At 38.7% G+C, this 18,437-nt stretch overlaps 1 protein-coding gene across 10 annotated transcripts in view; it reads right to left on the bottom strand.

Annotated features, from left to right (window-relative positions):
* Positions 1-18,437, bottom strand: part of Rnf111 (ring finger protein 111) — a 73,580-nt gene that overhangs the window by 27,592 nt on the left and 27,551 nt on the right. For all 10 annotated transcript variants that reach the window (XR_010045612.1, XM_003463488.5, XM_013145471.3 and 7 more), the window contains 4 exons: positions 14,904-15,799; positions 4,527-4,653; positions 2,812-2,975; positions 1,649-1,843 (listed from right to left, as the gene is read on the bottom strand). Coding sequence is in view for 9 of the 10 variants with exons in the window: in XM_013145471.3 (XP_013000925.1) it covers positions 1,649-1,843; positions 2,812-2,975; positions 4,527-4,653; positions 14,904-15,799 (1,382 nt within the window). In the remaining variant the exon portion in view is untranslated. Of the gene's footprint in view, positions 1-1,648; positions 1,844-2,811; positions 2,976-4,526; positions 4,654-14,903; positions 15,800-18,437 lie in introns of those variants that run through there.

Below are 18,437 nucleotides of genomic sequence, written 5' to 3'. Positions count from 1 at the left end.
TCTACAGTGTCCCTATTAGTAAGCAATTTATCAAGTTCTCTCTCTGTACTAATGTCCAAAAATAAAAGCTAGCTAGCTCAAGGCTCAGCTAAACAGCCGATAGGAGAGAAGAAGATATAGCTGCTTACGTAAGAAATAACATAAAGTAAGAGCTAAAATTATGCAACTCTTCACTACGGGGTGGAGGGGCAGCTCAGTGGCACAGCACCTACTTGGAATGGTGAAGGGCTGGATTCAAGTCACTGCATGAGGTGGGGGTACCCACAGGCATATATCTGTGACCCTAATTTAGACAATGGTTTCTTACACATGGTGAAAAAGAACAAGCAATGACAACAGGAAACGTTGAACATCCACAAAATACCTAAAACTTTCATCTGCAGACACACAGTGCTTAAAAACGGAATTCGTGGGTCATGTGGTGACTATTGTTTTCTTAACAGCACTGGGGATTGAACCGCTGCACTGAGTTACAATCCTAGCTCTTTTTTCTTTTTTTTTTTTTTTTTTGGAGATAGTCTTGCTAACTTGTACAGGCTGAGCTCATATGTGTGATCTTCCTGCCTTAGCCTCCCACAGTACTGGGATTTCAGACATGGTATCATACCCAGCTTAACTTTTTGCAAAATGTTCAAGTGTTTTCCTCAACAGCTTTTCCTTTTTTTTTTTTGTCTTTTTCCTTTTTATCGGTACCAGGGATTGAACTCATGACTGCCTGCTTGCAAGGCAGGCGCTTATGCCACTGAGCTAAATCCCCAGCCCCGCTTTTCTATTTTTTATTATTACCAGCATTTCAACAAGACTTCAATTATTTTGCTTTGTTGTTCATTTGTAATTACAAGCTTTCTAACAGGTGCTTTGCCATATTTCATTGTGGTTTTGATTTGCACTTCACTAAATGACCAGTGATGCTGACTGAGTCCCTCTGGTATGAGTTGTGGGTCATCTGTATGCCTTAGAGAATAAAAATCTACTTTTTAAATCTGGGTTGCCTGTGTTTTTGTGAAATTGTATGAGTCTTTAGCTAGATGTGGTAATACACAACTGTAACCCACTGTGAAAGTTCATGAGATCAAACTTACCTTTTTCTTTTGTAGCTAATATAGTTACTTTTCCCCACGCTCTCCGCTGAGCTGTAATGTTTGACTCACTTATAGAACAGAAAATCATCTATGAAACTGAAGTATAATTCAAATAAACAGTACCTTGGTCCCATGAGGTTTATTAAAATGTAAGAATACACTTGCTAGTACAGCAAAAACCTTAAAAACAGTAATACTTTTCCTAATCAACATCATGACAAAACCAAGCATAGTGACATGTGTCTCTGATCTCAGTTCTCTTAGAAGCTGAAATAGAAGGATCACAAAGGTCCACAACTTCTGCTGTGCTCTGCCTCAAGAGCTGTGTCACAGTAGAAATCCTACTGCAGATCTGTGGCTCCTGTGGTCTACCCATATGAGAATCTGAACCTTGGCTCCAATGAGTGTCCAATGAGACCTTAAATGATAAAGGACCCTATCTCAAAACAAAAAATTTAAGAAGGTTTGGGATATAGCTCAACATGAAAGTCCCATGTTCAATTCCCAGTACCATTAATAAGAAAAAGTCATAACCAAAAGCTCCACCAATACACGTTTTCACATACCTCCTCCAGAAGGACCAGTAGTACTACTGCTTGTAAGAGGAGGTGAAGTTTCAGACATGGTGGAAGGCTGGCTACTCATGACAGCTGAAGCAGTATCAGAGGCCTGCTCAGAGGTAGGTGGATTTGAATTGTTAATGGAAGCGCTAGTAGTTTGAGGTTCCATTCTTGCAGAAGTGGTTGGTACTACAGTAGGTTCTACAAAATATGAAACATCTATTTTAGTATCTACAACACATTAAATAAAGGGTTATAGCTTAAGCTAACACCTCTATGATATTTGCTAAGATAAACAAGCAAACTTAAAAAAGATAAACTCTAGTAAGCAGAAAATGAAATAAAGCTTTCATAAAGTGACGCCATTAGCCAAAGTGTTCTCTCTTGCACAGTGGCCCACCCTCACACTGCGAAATGTACTTCTGCTACTTTCATTTGGCCCATACTTGCTCTGCAGAGCCTTTTTCCTTTAATACAACTTTGCTACCATTTTAAAAAAGGAAGTTAAATGTGACACTTGATGTTACTAAATTATGATGAATCCATTTAAATATTGTAACACATATGTATAATCCACTAATTTAGGTAAATAATTTTCCAGCTAAGTTTTCTGACTTACCACAAAGAAAAGACTTAAGACAAAGTAGCAGCTCCTTTGTTATGCCCACAAAAACAGTCACAGGATGTTGAACAGTGTTACAAACTGTACAGTACTTTCTGAATTCCAAGCTCAGACTGCTTGGAAAGCAATTCTGATTGTACCATTACAAAATGACTATGGGAAAATTATTTAAACATTTTCCATTTCTGCTGCTGTACAAATAAGAAAGAATCAAAATTTTCTTCACAAAGTGTTAGGACAAACTGAGATTACACACGTAATGTACCTCACATGATGCTTTTACATATGGCAACCATTTCATCAACGTTAACTATGCTTTTTTAAATAATCTAATTTTCCATGCTTTGTTTCCAGAAAGTGTTTACTAAAGTAAATAAGCATTAAACAAAAAAAAACTGGATACTGCTATTTATCAGTTTTCTAACCAAAAAAAGAAGAAGAAGAAGAATGGGTTAAATTTCAAATATCTGATTATGAAGTGGCTGCTTAAGATATTTTATTTCACCAAATTCCCTTTCATGATTCTACCGTGACTTTCCCCACTCACCATCTTCATCAACAGTAAGGTCCACAACTTCTGCTGCGCTCTGCCTCAAGGGCTGGATCACAGTAGAAATCCTGCTGCGGGTCCGGGGCTCCTGTGGTCTACCAGAATGAGAACCTGAGCCTTGGCTCCAATGAGATCTGGAGTGTCCGAGGGTCGAGCGAGACCTTAAATGATACCAATATTAAACTAATGGACAAAGTAAAGAGCAAATTTCTAGTCATCCCAGAAATCAGTAAGCTTTTCTCACAAAATAACTTCATTTAAAATTTCTCCAAGAAATAATGGCAACAGAACTAAAAACTGACTAGTATGAAGCCTGAAGTTCAGTAAGCACTGCTGAATGAATGAATCACCAACCCACTGACCAAAGAACTTAAGAAATGCTATTAGGCCAATCACAGTATAAAACAGGATGCTGAGCCAGGTGTGGTGGTGCACACCTAGCATCCTAGCCCCTGACAGGGTAACGTTCAAAGCCAGTGTGAGCTACTAGTGAGTTACAGACCAATGTAAATGACTTGGTCAGATCCCATCTCAAAAACAAAAAATCAGAGCACTCTGTTTCAAGAAGGCTGCTGCTCTCTGGTCAATGTTTATTCTTATATTGAAGGTAAATATGATAAATTATTTATACTTAACCGTTATTCCTCAATTTATTCACAATAAAGGAACTTAAAGGCACACTATAACTTAATGCCCATATAACCTTGTATGTTAATCCAGGCTGGTTTCACAAAAGATGGCTGAGAATCCTAAACCAAGTTAGCCAGCCATGGTGAGGCACACCTGCAATCCCAGCACTCGGAAGGCTGAGGCAGGAGGATGGCTGCAAGTTGAGGTCAACCTGGGCTATGTAGTGAATTCAAGGCCAGCCTAAACTATATTAAAAACTCTTGTCTCGAAAGAAAGAAAGAAAGAAAGAAAGAACGAACGAACGAACGAACAAGTATGATACATAGTGTAGAGTATCAATTTTCCTCACACTACAGAAATCATTTAAAACTTACAATTACTCAAAACTGGACATGGTGATATATGTATGTAATCAGAGCACTTGGGAGGCTGAGTCAGGAGGAATGCTGCTAGTTCGAGGCCAGCCTTGGGTTATACAGTGAGTTTAAGGCCAGCCTATACTACATAGTGAGACCCTGCCTCAAACAAACAATTTATCTGTCTATATATGCTCAATTCTATGCCATTAGAAATGGCAATCCAATGAGAAAATGGCTACAGGAAAACCACTTCTAGGTCCTTTTGTAATATGCCTCAAAAATACGAATTCTTTGTAAAAAAGAAAATACTTTTCTTTGTAATCAGTAATACACATTAACAACCTATGTTCAAACACATTTCCAACACAAAAATTAAGATTTATATGTAATCTGGTGTGACAAATCTAACAGAACAACTCTACACCACTGGAACCAACATAAGGGGGGATTCTGTTGTTGCTGTTTTTGAGATGAAGTGTCTCTAGGTTGTCAGGGTGACTATGAATCTTTACCTCCAGCCTGACCTCCTGAATTACAGGGATCCTGACCGCCCGGGATTACAGCTGTGAACTACCCAGTGTTTGCAGTCATCTAAAGCACACATGAATGCAGTGTTAGGCTGGGGTTGGGGCATCAAAGTGATTGTGCAAAAGAGCAAAATGATTTCCAGCTATTTATCAACAAAATGAGGCTTTTTCATTCATTATTTAGTTGAGAACTCACCGATAGCTTTCCCCAACTGTTACAATCTCCACTTCACTGTCAGTTGAGGTAACATTAATTTCTTCATTGGCAGTAACCTGGGGAGTGAAGGAAGCTTCTATTACCACCACATCTTCATCAATACTTCCTGAAAATAAAAAGGGAAAAACAATTGTTAGCTAATTGCAGTAACTTCAAAAAGTTTCAAGTGTGACTGTAAAAGACAAGAAGGAGAACATAAGCAACTAGCAGATTTTTGGGTTTATTTTGCTTCTCTGAGATAGTGTTTTGATACATGGTCCACACTGGGCTCAAACTCTGTCCCTCTGCCTCACTGCCAGAGTGCTGGGATTACAGGAATGTACCACCAGACACTTTTGACAGCAACTAGCACAATGTGAGTTCTATGGTACTATGATTAATTTATATAATATGAGCTTTAAAATTAAAATCAGACCTGAGTTCCAAATTTTGCTTACTATGTGCTTGGCAGCCTGTCAAATTTTCTGAAGACTGAATTTTGGTTTTTGGTTTTTTTTTTTGTTTTGTTTTGTTTTTTTTGTCTTTTTGAGACAGGGTCTTGCTATGCAGTTCAGGCTGGCCTTATACTCACTATGCAGCCCAGGCTGGCCTCTGACTTGCATCGATCCTCCAGCCTGGGCTGCATCACAAGTGTACCTCCACAACCAGAAGAAGCCTCATTTCTTAATGAGGGTACATGTTATGGTTTGAGAACTGGTGGTCAACTTAACGGCAGCTGGATTACATCAGCATGGCACTGAGAGAAGATGCTCCACCTGAGCAGGGTTGCCAGGATAAACAGGTGGAGAAGAAGGGAGGTGTGAAGGGTTGAGGCATTAAGGAGGCATTGTGGGTTCTCCTATGAGTTGCTGTCTGAGCTGTTGGTTCTCCCAGAGAAGCTTTGGTCCTCACATTGAGCACTGCCTTCTGGCTCTGGAGGGGAAGACATGTGCTGCTTGGTCTCCAAGATAAACTTGTCACGCTGCTTCCTGGCATGTACCCAACTGTGCTTGTCGTCGGAGGAGCTCAGGGCCTCCATGTCGCTGAGGACAGCTGTGGTGCCTTTCAGGATAGCGCTGGTCTTTGTTGTGAGTGTGACTTCTCGGCTCCAGCGTAGAATCCTCATCCCACTAGCACAGCTCCTTCATCCTGCTGGCATAGACTTTCTGGCTTCCACCGCTGTCCCTTGGGTCTTCCCGGCACGGATTCGTAAAAGAGACTGGCCTGAGTCCTTCTCGTGGGCTCTGGACTTCCAGTTGAACTCGTGGGAGGCACTGTCCTGAGCCCTGGGTTTTTATCTGGACTCATGTGGGACATTGCCGTGGGTTTAGGCTCTTGACTAAATAATCTATGTCTTTGGTGTTGCGGATAGACTTCCTGCATTTTCCTGTGTTAATTCACGGTGACCATTATAAAAATATTATAAACTCCGTGTCCTAATCCTAGTTGTTCTCTGTGTACAACCCCTGACTACAAAGTACAAATGCATGAACTGTACATAGGACAAAATATGTGCTCACAAACAGGAAATGCACAGCTTCAATGGATGAATTTGTTTTCCTACTCTCCCTATTATTATGGGAAATACTTTTCTCAAACATAGCTTATAACTTTTAACTGATGTTTGCGCATTGTCAGGTTGATAGTAATAAAGACAGAGTACAATTTAAAAACAAGCCATTTAGTACAAGACTCATAAAAGATCAAGCAATAATGGAACATAACTTTTTAAAACCATTATTAAAATTCACTTTGTTGTGAAACATCTCCAAAACTTTTCCATATTGCAAATTTAGTACTCAATAACCTTTAGACCTTTCCTGGGTAACCACCACTTTGTTATTTATTTATTTAGAATATGGCTATTTTAGAGCTGGACATGGTGGCTCATGCCCACAATCCCAGCACTCAGGAGGCTGAGGCAGGAGGATATTTGCATGTTCAAGACCAACCTGGGCTACATAGTGAGCTCAAGGCCAGCCAGAACTACATAGTGAGACTCTTGTCTCAAAAAAAAAAAAAAAAAAAAAGAATATGGCTGTTTAGCCAGGCATGGTGGCATTATGTCTATAGCTACAGTGTTGAGAAGCTGAGACAGGAGGATTGCAATGAGTTTGAGGCCAGCCTGGGCTACATAGTAAGTCTAAGACTAACCTGATTTACAGAGTAAGATCCTATCTCAGAAAGCAAAAAAAATATGAAACGAAAAGTTTCTTGTAGCATATTCGCAATAGACAAGTACTAAAAGTAATTCAAGTGTCAACAGTTAACAAGGAAAATGTAGTCTCATCGGGCTGGGGATTTAGCTCAGTGGCATAAGCGCCTGCCTTGCAAGCAGGCAATCGTGAGTTTGATCCTTGATACCGATAAAAACAAAAAAAGACCAAAAAAAAAAAAAAAGAAAAGAAAATGTAGTCTCATCATAGAACACTCCAAAGTAACTAATAGAACAAATAGAAATGAATTACTGGTCTTTGAGTGAACTTCAAAAGGTTATGCTAAGTCAAAGTTAGATGGCAAAGACAATGTATTATGATTTCATTTATATAAAATGCCCCCAAGTAGCAAGCTATAACCATAGTAAGCAGGTTGCACAAGTCTAAGAATAACCGCAAGAACTGATTGATTTGGGGGAGGGGGTGGGGTGATGGCTGTGTGTACATTTTTGGTTTTAGTTTGAGGCAGGGTCTTACTATGTAGTAGTGTGGGCTGGCCCTGAACTCACTAGTGTAATCCAGGCTGGTCTCAAACTTGAAGTGATCCTCTTACCTTCATCTCCCAAGTGCTGGGATTGTAGGTGTGTGCCACCACATCCAGTCTAGGAATTGAAAGTAAAACAGCAGGAAGAATCTTCCAGGATTGACAAACAATAAAACTATATTGTTATAGCGCATAGTTCTACATTTACTAAAAAATTACTGAATCATACACTATAATGAATTTCACTGTTAGATAAATTGCATAAAACAGGGGTGAGTGTGGTAACATATATGTGTAGTCTCAGAACTCAGGAGGCTGAGAAGGATCATCATGAGCTGGAGGCCAGCATGAGATACACAGTGAGTTTAAGGCAGCATGAACTATATACAGACAGACCTTGTCTCAAAAAAAAAAAAAAAGGAAAAATTAAGAAAATATAAGCATGACCAAAGGATAAACAACAAATATAGGGAAATGTTTATATAATAGAGATTTCTATCTTTAACATATGAAAACCTGTAAAAACTGACAGAACCATGAAGACTGACATTCTGATTTTTGAAACAGACAAACGATATACAGCTTATGCATATGAGAAGAAACAGCACACAAGACAAAAAAGTTTAAAAACAGATAAAAATATACACAACATTACACATAAAATGTTTAGAAGAAATACTAAATAAACGTTCATAAAATAAATAAATAAAAAGTTTAGGGGTTGGGGATTTAGCTTAGCAGCATAAGTGACTGCCTGGCAGGTGCAAGTTCAATCCCTCGTACCAAAAAATTGAATAAATAAAAATAAACCCTCCTGGACATTCTAACAAAAAACTATGAAATAACATGCAAGAAATTCTTTATTGTAGTACCTCTTGCAATAGTAAAAATCTGCAACATGTTCAGTAAGAGACTGGTAGAACAGATTATGATATTACTATAAGGCAGTATATCACAATGTTTTTAAACAAGGAATAAAAATGATAAGAAATGAAACTGTCACTGGATATCTTTGTATAGTTTTATTCCCCTCAAGTATATCTATATATCCAAACACTAGTGTATATTAAGTGGAAAAAAAGCAAGATACTGCTGGCCACAGTGGCACATGCTTGTAATCCCACCATGCAGGAAACTGAGGTAGAAGGGTCACCCACCATAATTCAGAGATTAGCCTAGATTACATAGTGAGTTCAAGACCAGTCTGAACTACACAGTGTACCCTGTCTCCACGAATGAAGGAAAGCAGGGAGGGGAAGAGAAGAGAGGGCAGGGGGAAGGCGAGGAAGGAAGAAAGAAGTTAGTGATTTATCTCTTTCTATAATACATTCACAATTTAGCCCATTTAAAAAGTCAAAAGCAGTGACAGCCCAGTAAAGCAAAACCTATCTGAATTCCTAGAATATGGTTTGTAAGTACCACATCCCTATACAAATCAGAAACATTTAAAGAAATGGCTGCCACTGAGTCTGGGGAGTAAGTGCAGCGCCTGCCCTAGCTACACCCTGGGGTTTTGGCACACAGAAGACACACTGTCCACATGGCAATGGGGTAAACCACTCTGCAGTTAAATCCCTTGGCGCATAATGACACCTGGAAAGGACAGCGCCTGTGCGGATGCGGCAGAGCACCACCTCCCTCCCAGAAGTGGTAAGGGAAGAAATATCACCAAAATTCATCTTCCCTGGGCCAGGGATGCAACTCAGCAGCACAGCACCTGCCTGGCAAGCACAAGGTCCTGAGTTCAATTTCCAGTACCACAAAAAAAGTTTTCATCTTCCCTCTTCTGTATGGAATATGTTTCAGAATAAACAATTCCCTGATTAAGGAAGAGTTTTCCTTATAGAGGAACCTCAGCTAAAAAATATAAACAATGATAGAATTTTTAAAATCAGTTTTTTTGTAATTCCAGCACTCAAGAGGAATCTAGTTAAGATCATAAACAGCTGCTAAAATAACAGTACGCAAAGTATTGGTGGGGAACCAAACCAAGGGAAGTCAGAACACCTTCTTAAATATCTGATTCATCTCAATACGGAGTAAAACAAAAAACAAGTTAATGATCTTAACAATCTCATGATGAGGTAAAACAGAAAACACAAAGCATCTTTACTGTGTTGCTTGACCCCAACCTCATTAGATTCTAAGACTGAGTTTGCAGGAAATATGATGTACTAAAAACAAAGTGACTACCACCACACATACTGAAGTGTGAGGAAAATGACAAGAATTAGGAACTGTTCTGAAACTCTCCAGGAACTAGTGTACTGTCAATGTATGCATACCCAGGGTTATGCTGCACAGTTTGTAGCAGATGAATCTTGGGCAACAGCACAAATGCCCATCAGCTGATGAATGGATGAAGATATGCTTTTTTATACAACAGATTACTGTTCTGTCATAAAGAAGGATATGGTTGAGACACCTCTATCTAAATGGATGTACCCTGAGACCATACTCTTAAGTAAAGGTGACACACATGTGAATATCCCATTGTTTCTCTGGTGTGAGAAGCTGCAAGTTTAAATAAGAACCAGAATGTATACTAGATATTGTGAAATAGGAAGAAAATGTTCAAGTGGGAAGGAGAACTAAGGAGGGAGGAGGGGGAAAGGAAGGGAAAAAAAAAGAAAATAGAAACAAAGTTTTTGTAAATAAGATGGTTGAAGGGAAGGTAGGATAGCGGAGGGGGGGAGAAAGAATCAAGTTCTAACATGTATGGATACAAATTCCCTATGAGGAATGTGATCATTATGTATATCTAAAGTATATCAATAAAAAAATGTAGACCATTGAAGTGAGGTAATAAAGAGATAGTGTGGAAATTCCTTGTTATACTTCTATTTTTGTCAATGTCTAGGCATTTCCATATAAAATCATAAAACTGAAAAAAAAAAAAAAACCTCAGGGATATTTCTACAAAAAGGAGAAAAGAAATATTCACACCCTGGTATTAAGACTTTACAATTTCCAAGAGCTGGCTATCTTCAACAGCACTGTTCATTCCAGAGATACAAATTAAAACAACACTGAGATTCTACCTCACTCCAGAAGGAATGGTTGATATTAAGAAGTCAACCGATAACAAATACTGGAGGGGATGTGGGGAAAAAGGAATCCTTCTTCAATGTTGGTGGGAATGCAGACTAGTGCAACCACTGTGGAAATCAGCATGGAGATTCCTCAAAAAACTAGGATTGGAGGTCCCATTTGACCCAGCTATTCCTCTTCTGGATACTTCCCAAAAGAATTAAAAACATCATACCACAGTGATAAATGTGCACCAATGTTTACAGCAGCACAGTTTATAATAGCCAGATCTTAGAAACAACCTAAATGCCCATCGACTAAGGAATGCACAAAAAAGATGTGGTATTTTTATACAATGGAATACTACTCAGCCATAAAGAATAACAAACTAAACATTTTTATAGGTAAATGGATGTGCCTTGAGTACATACTTATTAGTGAAATAAATGTCACACATGTATAAACATTGTACTGTTTCATTATTCTGACAAGCTGAAAGAAAAACCATGTATTTTATCCCAGAGAGAGTAACTTCAGCCAAAGCAACAACTCAGGCCACACCCGCCTTCACTTTAACTAACCCACTGTGAGCCATTTTGTAACATTTGGTTTGGGATTTTTGCATGAAAGTTGCTCCAGTATATTTATTGAAGGTACAATCCTTTCTCCACTTAACTGCTTTTGCATCTTTGCCAGAAATCAATTGTCTGTTATGCTGGTATCTATTTTGGGACTTCATATTGGTACTTTGGTGGTTCATCTATGTTGGTATCAATGTCATTTTGTCATAATTGGTATAACTTTGTGATATGTTGTGGGATTGGGGAGGGCTGGAGCTCTAATTTTGTTCCTTTATCAAAGTCGTTTAGACTCATCTGAGTTTTTGTATTTTTACAGAAATGTAAGAATCAAATTGTTAATCTATGAGAAATGATGTTGACATTTTGATAAGGGGCTGTGTTTTTTGATCTTTATTATTTTCTTCTATTCGTTTTTGGTTTTATTCTTTTATTTTTAAATTGTTAAGGAAAAATATGAGGATATTTCATTACTTTCTTCTTTTCTAATAAGTGTACTTGGTGTTAGAGAGAGAGAGAGAGAGAGAGAGAGAGAGAGATGGCTATAGCGCAGCACCCGTCAGGCAAGCACAAAGTCCTGAGTTTGATTGCCAGTCCTCCATAACCCTGGCCAAAAATAAAAAGAGAGACTGGGTTATTATTTTATGCAAATTTTAAAATACATAAAGCTTGGCATGGCAGTAGTCTCCTGTAATCTCAGTTCTCCAGAGGCTAAGGCAAGAGAATTGCAGAGAGTTTAAAACTAGCCGGAGCTCCATAATAAATTCAAGGGCAGCCTGGACTCTATAGCAAAACTGTACCAAAAAGATAAAATAAAAACACTTAAAAGGTCATTACAGTATAGTGTATATTTGAGAAACAAACACACAATCAATGGATAAATTTCACGAACACTGTCTTGTAAGATAAAACTAATTTGAGATAAAGTTTCCAGTACAGTATAATTACCTCAAACATATTCAGGAGGATATGCTCCAGAAAACTGAGTTTGATGACTTTAGAAAAAATGGTATTAGCAAATACCCATGCGTAAAATGCTTATGTGAACAGCATTTTTATTTTCAGGAAATATGAGTAACAAAGGCAGGATTTGTAAATTACTATTTCATAAATATTTTATAAATAAAATATGACCATAATACAACTGTTGTGGGTTTTTTGAGACAGAATTTCCCTAATGCAGTTCACACTGGCCTTGAGCGCACTATGTAGCCCAGGCTAACCTTGAACTTAACAGTGATGTTCCTGCCTCAGACATCTGACTGTTTAAACAACTCTAAAAGTAAACATTTCAAGGTAGCTGAAGGTACTATTTCTCCACAATGGAAACATGAGACTGATATATTTAAGGGTAACTTATTCAGTAAATATATATGGTATTTCCAATTCCTGCAAGTTTGGAGAAGAGATAATCTAGAAACATTCATTACTATAATCTTAAAAACTTGTAAATTAGGCCAGGAGTTTAGCTCAGCGGCACAAGCACTGCCCAGCAAGCACAAGGTCACAAGTTCCATCCCCAGTTCCAAAAACACAAAACAGAACAAACCTCTTCCGCCTTATTCACTAGATTTGGCATACTGTGACTTCTAGCTCTTCCTCAAACTCAAACGACTGTATGAAAATACGTATTTTGCATTTATTCAAGAGCACAGCTAAAGACAGGCATGAAAGAGAACTTCCAGAACTGTTTCAGGAAATGGCAAGAACAATGGGATAAAAAGTCTGAAGACAGGGGCAGTATTCTGAGCAGATTAACAGCAACATCTTTTGCTGTAACAACTTTTTAAATTTTAATTTAAACATTCACTGCATCTTTTGATCATATCTCATATAAATGCCTCCCTTCCCAGAAACAGACCCTAATATTAACATTTACTCACTGTATTCTCATTCCTCTAAAAGACCCATCAGCTCCTAGACCTTCTGTTTCTCTTCACCCATCACTACTTTCCCCAACACCCTAAACCCCAAAGTGGGCTCTACAGTTTTTGTTTTGTTTTGAATTCAGGACTCTATACTGAGCTACATCCCCATCTCCTTTGTATTTTGAGATAGGGTGTCACTGGGTCACTAAATGCTCAGTCTGAGCTTGAACCGTGATCCATCTGCCTCAGCCTCCCACAGTGCTAGATATAACAGCCAAGTGCCACACACTCTAGGTAGCATCTTCCTATTCTGACCACATGAGAAAAATGTGACAAGCAAGACAACTCCTTTTTTCCCTCTTCCTCAAGAGACCTCGAGCAATGATTGCCCCATATCCCTCCCACCTGTAGGTGATCTCTCCTCAAATACTAAGATTTTTAAGAATGAAGTGGTTATGGCTAAGAGCAAAGTTACTGTTTAGGGTTCTGACAAGATTGCAAAATAAAAAAGAAAATGAAAGGTAGCCATATAGAAGGAAAGAAGAAGGTAGGAGAAACAACCCATCTACACAACAGATTAGCAGGCGACAGCCTGACAGGGAGGACAAGAAAAATTGGGAAAGATGAGTGCCAGTATCCTCAGTCCTTCGGAAAACCTATTTTACACCTCAACTCTCCTCTTTCCTAATTTTACAAGAAATTAACCTTGATTCCTTTCATCAGACTTAGCTCTCTAATACTTCAACACCTTTTAAAATTGCAACTGTAGGGGGCTGGGGATTTAGCTCAGTGGCATAAGCACCTGCCTTGCAAGCAGGCAGTCGTGAGTTCAATCCCTGGTACCGATTAAAAAAAAAAAAAAAAAAAAAATTGCAACTGTAGAAACTATATACTGTCTCAGGATGTTTTATTTATGAAACACACACTTTTGGACTGTCTGCACATGACCCCATTCGACTAGAAGGTCATTCTGCTCATGCGTGTGTTTCTGTGAGACAGAGTACGTGCAAGTGCTAGTCCACTAACATATACGTGCTACTGAGCTCTGTGAAGACCAAAAATGTACTTAAAGGAAAAATAATGTTTGTCATCATTGTTCTTACTGATTAAATCTAAAAAAATTCTATCACTAAGATATTCCTCAAAAGAACTACAAGAGGGCCGGATATAGCTCAGTGGCACAGCACCTACCTGGCAAGTGTGAGGTCATGAGTTTGATTCCTGATACCAAAAACAAAACAGAAGAACTATGGCACAAAGGCCAAGGATTTAGCTCTGTGGCCCAAATGCTTGCCTGGTAAGCGTGAGGTCATGAGTTTGATCCCCAGTACTCTCCCACCTCTCCAAAAAACTACAGGAAAAGTTTTTGTATCATAAATCAACAATTTATTTATAAAATTATATGGAGGGCCAGGGATATAACTCAGCAGCACAAGTACTTGCCTGGTAAACCCAAGGTCCTGAGTTTGATTCCCAGTACAAAAAAAAAAAAAAATACACACACACACACACACACACATAAAGTGATTATCCAAAAAAATCTAACTTTTTATTTGTCAACTGGAAATGTTTTTATCACAGAATTAGGGTCATGGTTTAATACTATAGTTGGTACAGTGGACCCTGAGTCACAACCGGCCTGACATACAAATGACTAGGTTATGACTGGAATTTTAGTTTTAATTTACAACCAAAGCCTTGAGTTATGAGCCAGGTGTGGTGGCAAACGCCTGTAATTCCGGCACTCAGGAGGCTGAAGCAGGAGAATTCATGAGTCTCCGGCCAGCCTGGACTACAAAATAAGTTCAAAGCCAGCCTGAACTACATAGCAAGACCCTATCTCAAAAAGTGCACTCCTCAAAACAAAACACAGCATGCTCTTTTGAGCTATGACCTAAATGCCGATTGCTTGTGCTCCCACAATGTCTAACACACATTTTACCCTTAAAGAGTTCTGGAAGGAGCATTACAATACCCTTTCCTGCGTGGGATTGAGAAATCCCGGCCCAGTGTCTCTCTAAGGACACTGAGATGTGCTTACATGCTGGAGAGAGACTTCAGCTGACAATCTGAGTTACAACCAGTCCTCAGGAACAAACTGAGTTTATAAGTCAAGGGCCAACGGTAATTTAGGTAATTTAAACAAGAAAACAGGAAGCAAAACCATGAAGTGTGTTCGGTGTTTACGTCAACACTTTTACCTGAGGGAGCAGCTGGATTGTTCTGGTGGTTTTCACTAGCAGAAACAAACAAATCCTCTTCTCCATCAGTTGACGAGCTAGAAGAGGACTCACTGCTAAGGTCGTTCTCACTGGAACTACTAGAACTGGGTAGCAATGCGTATTTCCTTCGGGCTAACACTTCTCGTTTTTTCCTCTGCATTAATATCCTCTCTTTTTGTTTCTGTGTCCTCTGTGAGGAATTATTTTTTACAAATCTCTTCCTGCATGGGAGTCTCCTCAATGAACTGCTATGAAAACAGGGTCTTTTCATCAACAATCCTGACACAGATTCGGTCTCCGTCCGAGGCCACTTCTGAGATCGTGCATTATGACTTGTACTTTTAGCACTCAAAATGGTCTGGGAATGTCTTACAGAGACTTCTTTATCCTCATCTGAAGTCACAGTATCAGAGTCTCCAAAATGCAGGCTGGATGAAGGAGAAGAAAGACAGTCACTAAAGGAGGAGTCATTGTCTTCATCACTTGGTGCCTCAAGGTGCTGCCGCAATCCCAATACTCCCTGATCCTCTTTAACACAGCTCTGCGTGTATGAAGGGCCAGCCTGCTGGCTTTTGCGCTTTTTCCTCACAACGCTTTTTTCTTGTTCTTGCTGATTACCACTCATGTCCTTTTCTTGTTTTTGAGAATCATCACATAAGTGAGAGAATTCATTCCCCACTTTACTGTTAATCATCTCAACTCCTGCAGGAAAACTTTTGGCTGCCCCAATGGGCTCTGGATGCAAAAGGATCCCTTTCAGATTCTCCTGTGTCTTTGGAGCATCAGAAGGAATCTCACTCTTCATATCCACTTTTAAGGTATAGAACTCGTTATATTCAGGAGTCCATTGAGACATGGGAAACTTTAAAGAAGGCCTAGAAGACACAAATCAGATATTTATTTGTAAGACTTCTAGCATGTTTCATCACACAACGGAATTTACAAGTTCTTAAGTCACACTGGCAACATCCTCAATACATGGAAGAACTGGCTTTTCTGTATCAGGATATGGTATGACTGTAATGGGTCATTTTATTCTTATAAAACATTTGTCTTTGAAACCTTTACTTACATCCCCAACTTTTAGAAATACTGTAATTACCACAGAATATAAGTCTACATGAAAATTGTCTATTAACCAAAAATTGACCTGACTTCAAATAACTGCTAACTTCAGAAATATAACATATTTGATCAAAATCAAGTAATTTCTTCAGAACTTATGTTAATAAAACTTAATAAAAGATTAGAATTGAAAAGACAGGTAGTACATGCCTGTGATCACAGCACTTGGGAGGCTGAGGCAAGAGAATCACTAAAAGCTCAAGGCCAGTCTGGGCTACAGAGAGAGACTCTGCTTCAAAATAGACAGAAAAAAAGAAAGAGTTGAAAAGACAACCATACAAGGAAAATTCAATCAGTCTGTTAAAAAGACATCGGGGCTCCCATTTCACTGCAGCACTACTTACAATGACCAAGTGGAAACAACCTAAGTGTCCACCACTAATGAATAAAGGAACTGTGGCACAAACGCACAGTATAATTCTGTTCAGCCATAAAGAAGAACAGAGTCCTGTCATTTATGACAGCACAGATAGCGCTGGAGATCGCCATGTTAAGTGGCACAGCCAGACAGAAAGACAAGGATCTCACACTCTCTCTCAGGTACAATCTGAAAAGGGGATGTCACGAAGCCAAGAGCAGAATGGCACTTATCAGGGGCTGGGAAGAACAGAGGAGAAAGGAATGGAGAAAGGCTGACCAGTGGGCACTAGTCACATCATTAGAAGCAAAACATTCTGGGGAGCTACTGCTGGGATGACTACAGATAATGCTGCTGTACATACTTCAAGAAGACAGAAGAGATTTTAACATTTACACCATAAATGATAAGTGTTTGAGAAGATATGTTTTACAAGTTATACATTTACATATTACATCCATGTATCAAAACAACACAGTACTCCGTAATATATACCATTTCATATATTTAATGTACTGGTTAAAAAAGAAATTTAAAAAAATTTTTTGAGCTAGGGTCTCATTAGGTAGCTCAGTCTGGCCTTGAACTCACAACAACAGATCTGCTTTGGTCTCCCAAGTGCTGGGATTACAGGTGTGAGCCACCATGTTCAGTTAAATTTAAAATCTAAGAAAATAAAAAAGTATAAAAATTCAAGTCTGTGAAAGCACTATGTTTTTTCCTGGCATGCTGCATTATTAAAGCTTTTGTATACCCAGATGGTTGCTACATTAGATAGGCTTCTATAAATAATTAATTATGATTACAACTTCTTTACTATGCATCTTCCCTTTGTTTCACTTTCACGTATAAGGAAAATCTGAATTGTGATAGACAGCAAGGCACTATCACCTTTTAGTTTGAGTTTCAGAAGACTAGAGCCAGGGCTGAATTGGTGAAGATCCTTCAGCTAAATAAACAATACAGCAAAACATAAAATCAAACTTCGTGAACAGTGGAGTGGATCTAAGTGTAACTAGATCACGTGATTTGTAAGTGTGCACTGCACAAGGCAACCTGAGGTAAAGCGCATATTCCAGTGCAATCTCTGACAAGAACAGCCATAATGTAATAAACAACATAACTCGAAATGCAACAGTCACCACAAAGAGATCTAATGTATCAAAGGAAGAGCTGTACTAGTCCAACACATCAACATCTAAACAATGCTAACAGATTGTTTCTGACAAGGTTTCACTCTGTTTCCCAGGCTGATTTCCAACCCCTGGGCTCAAGAGATATTCCTGCCTCAGGCTCCTAAGTAGCCCATACTACCATTTTTATTAAGTAAAACATACACATGAAGTTTACAGTTTGTTGAGCTTTCACAAATACACACATAATTTACATTTAGATCAAGAAACGTAATAAAATCAGAGAAATGTGCTATCCATCACCACTATCCAACAAGAGTTGTAATTGCCATAACTTCTAATAGTATAGATTTATTTTGCCCTTAACATAGTTTTAAATCACTTCCTCAAAAGAGGGGAAGACAGACATTTAGTAGCGAATTTCTTTCCTTTCTACAAATGACAGTTACACAAATACAGAATCTCAGCTATTTCACACTGATATTTTAGTACATTATTATCAGGACAAAAGTTAGCAAAAATAAAAAAACTCAATGGCCCATTCCTCTGGAAAGCTATCAAAATCTTTGTCTTCTATTAGTCTTATTTACAAGGACAGGCAATGCTGTATTCAAGATGAGCTGTCCACCCCTACCTAGATTCTGTGACAAAGTAGTAACATAGGGGGTGGGGATTTAGCTCAGCGGCATAAGCAAGCAGGCAGTTGTGAGTTCGATCCCTGGTACCGATAAAAATGAAAAAAGACAAAAAAAATAAAAATAAAAAAACAAAGTAGAAACACAAAGATGAGTGGCCATATGCACATGGCAATGAGCAAATTATAGAAGGCAGCCCTACACAATCATCACAGGTAAAGACAAGAAAACATAGGTCACACTAAGAGAGAGGTAGTGTGTC

The sequence above is a fragment of the Cavia porcellus genome, unplaced genomic scaffold (genome assembly GCF_034190915.1).
Source record: "Cavia porcellus strain 051 isolate PalLab524CR breed Dunkin Hartley unplaced genomic scaffold, mCavPor4.1 scaffold_38, whole genome shotgun sequence".
In the NCBI taxonomy this organism is placed as follows: domain Eukaryota; kingdom Metazoa; phylum Chordata; class Mammalia; order Rodentia; family Caviidae; genus Cavia; species Cavia porcellus.
Note: the sequence above shows the minus strand (reverse complement) of the source record. Positions and strands in the feature narration are given on the sequence as shown.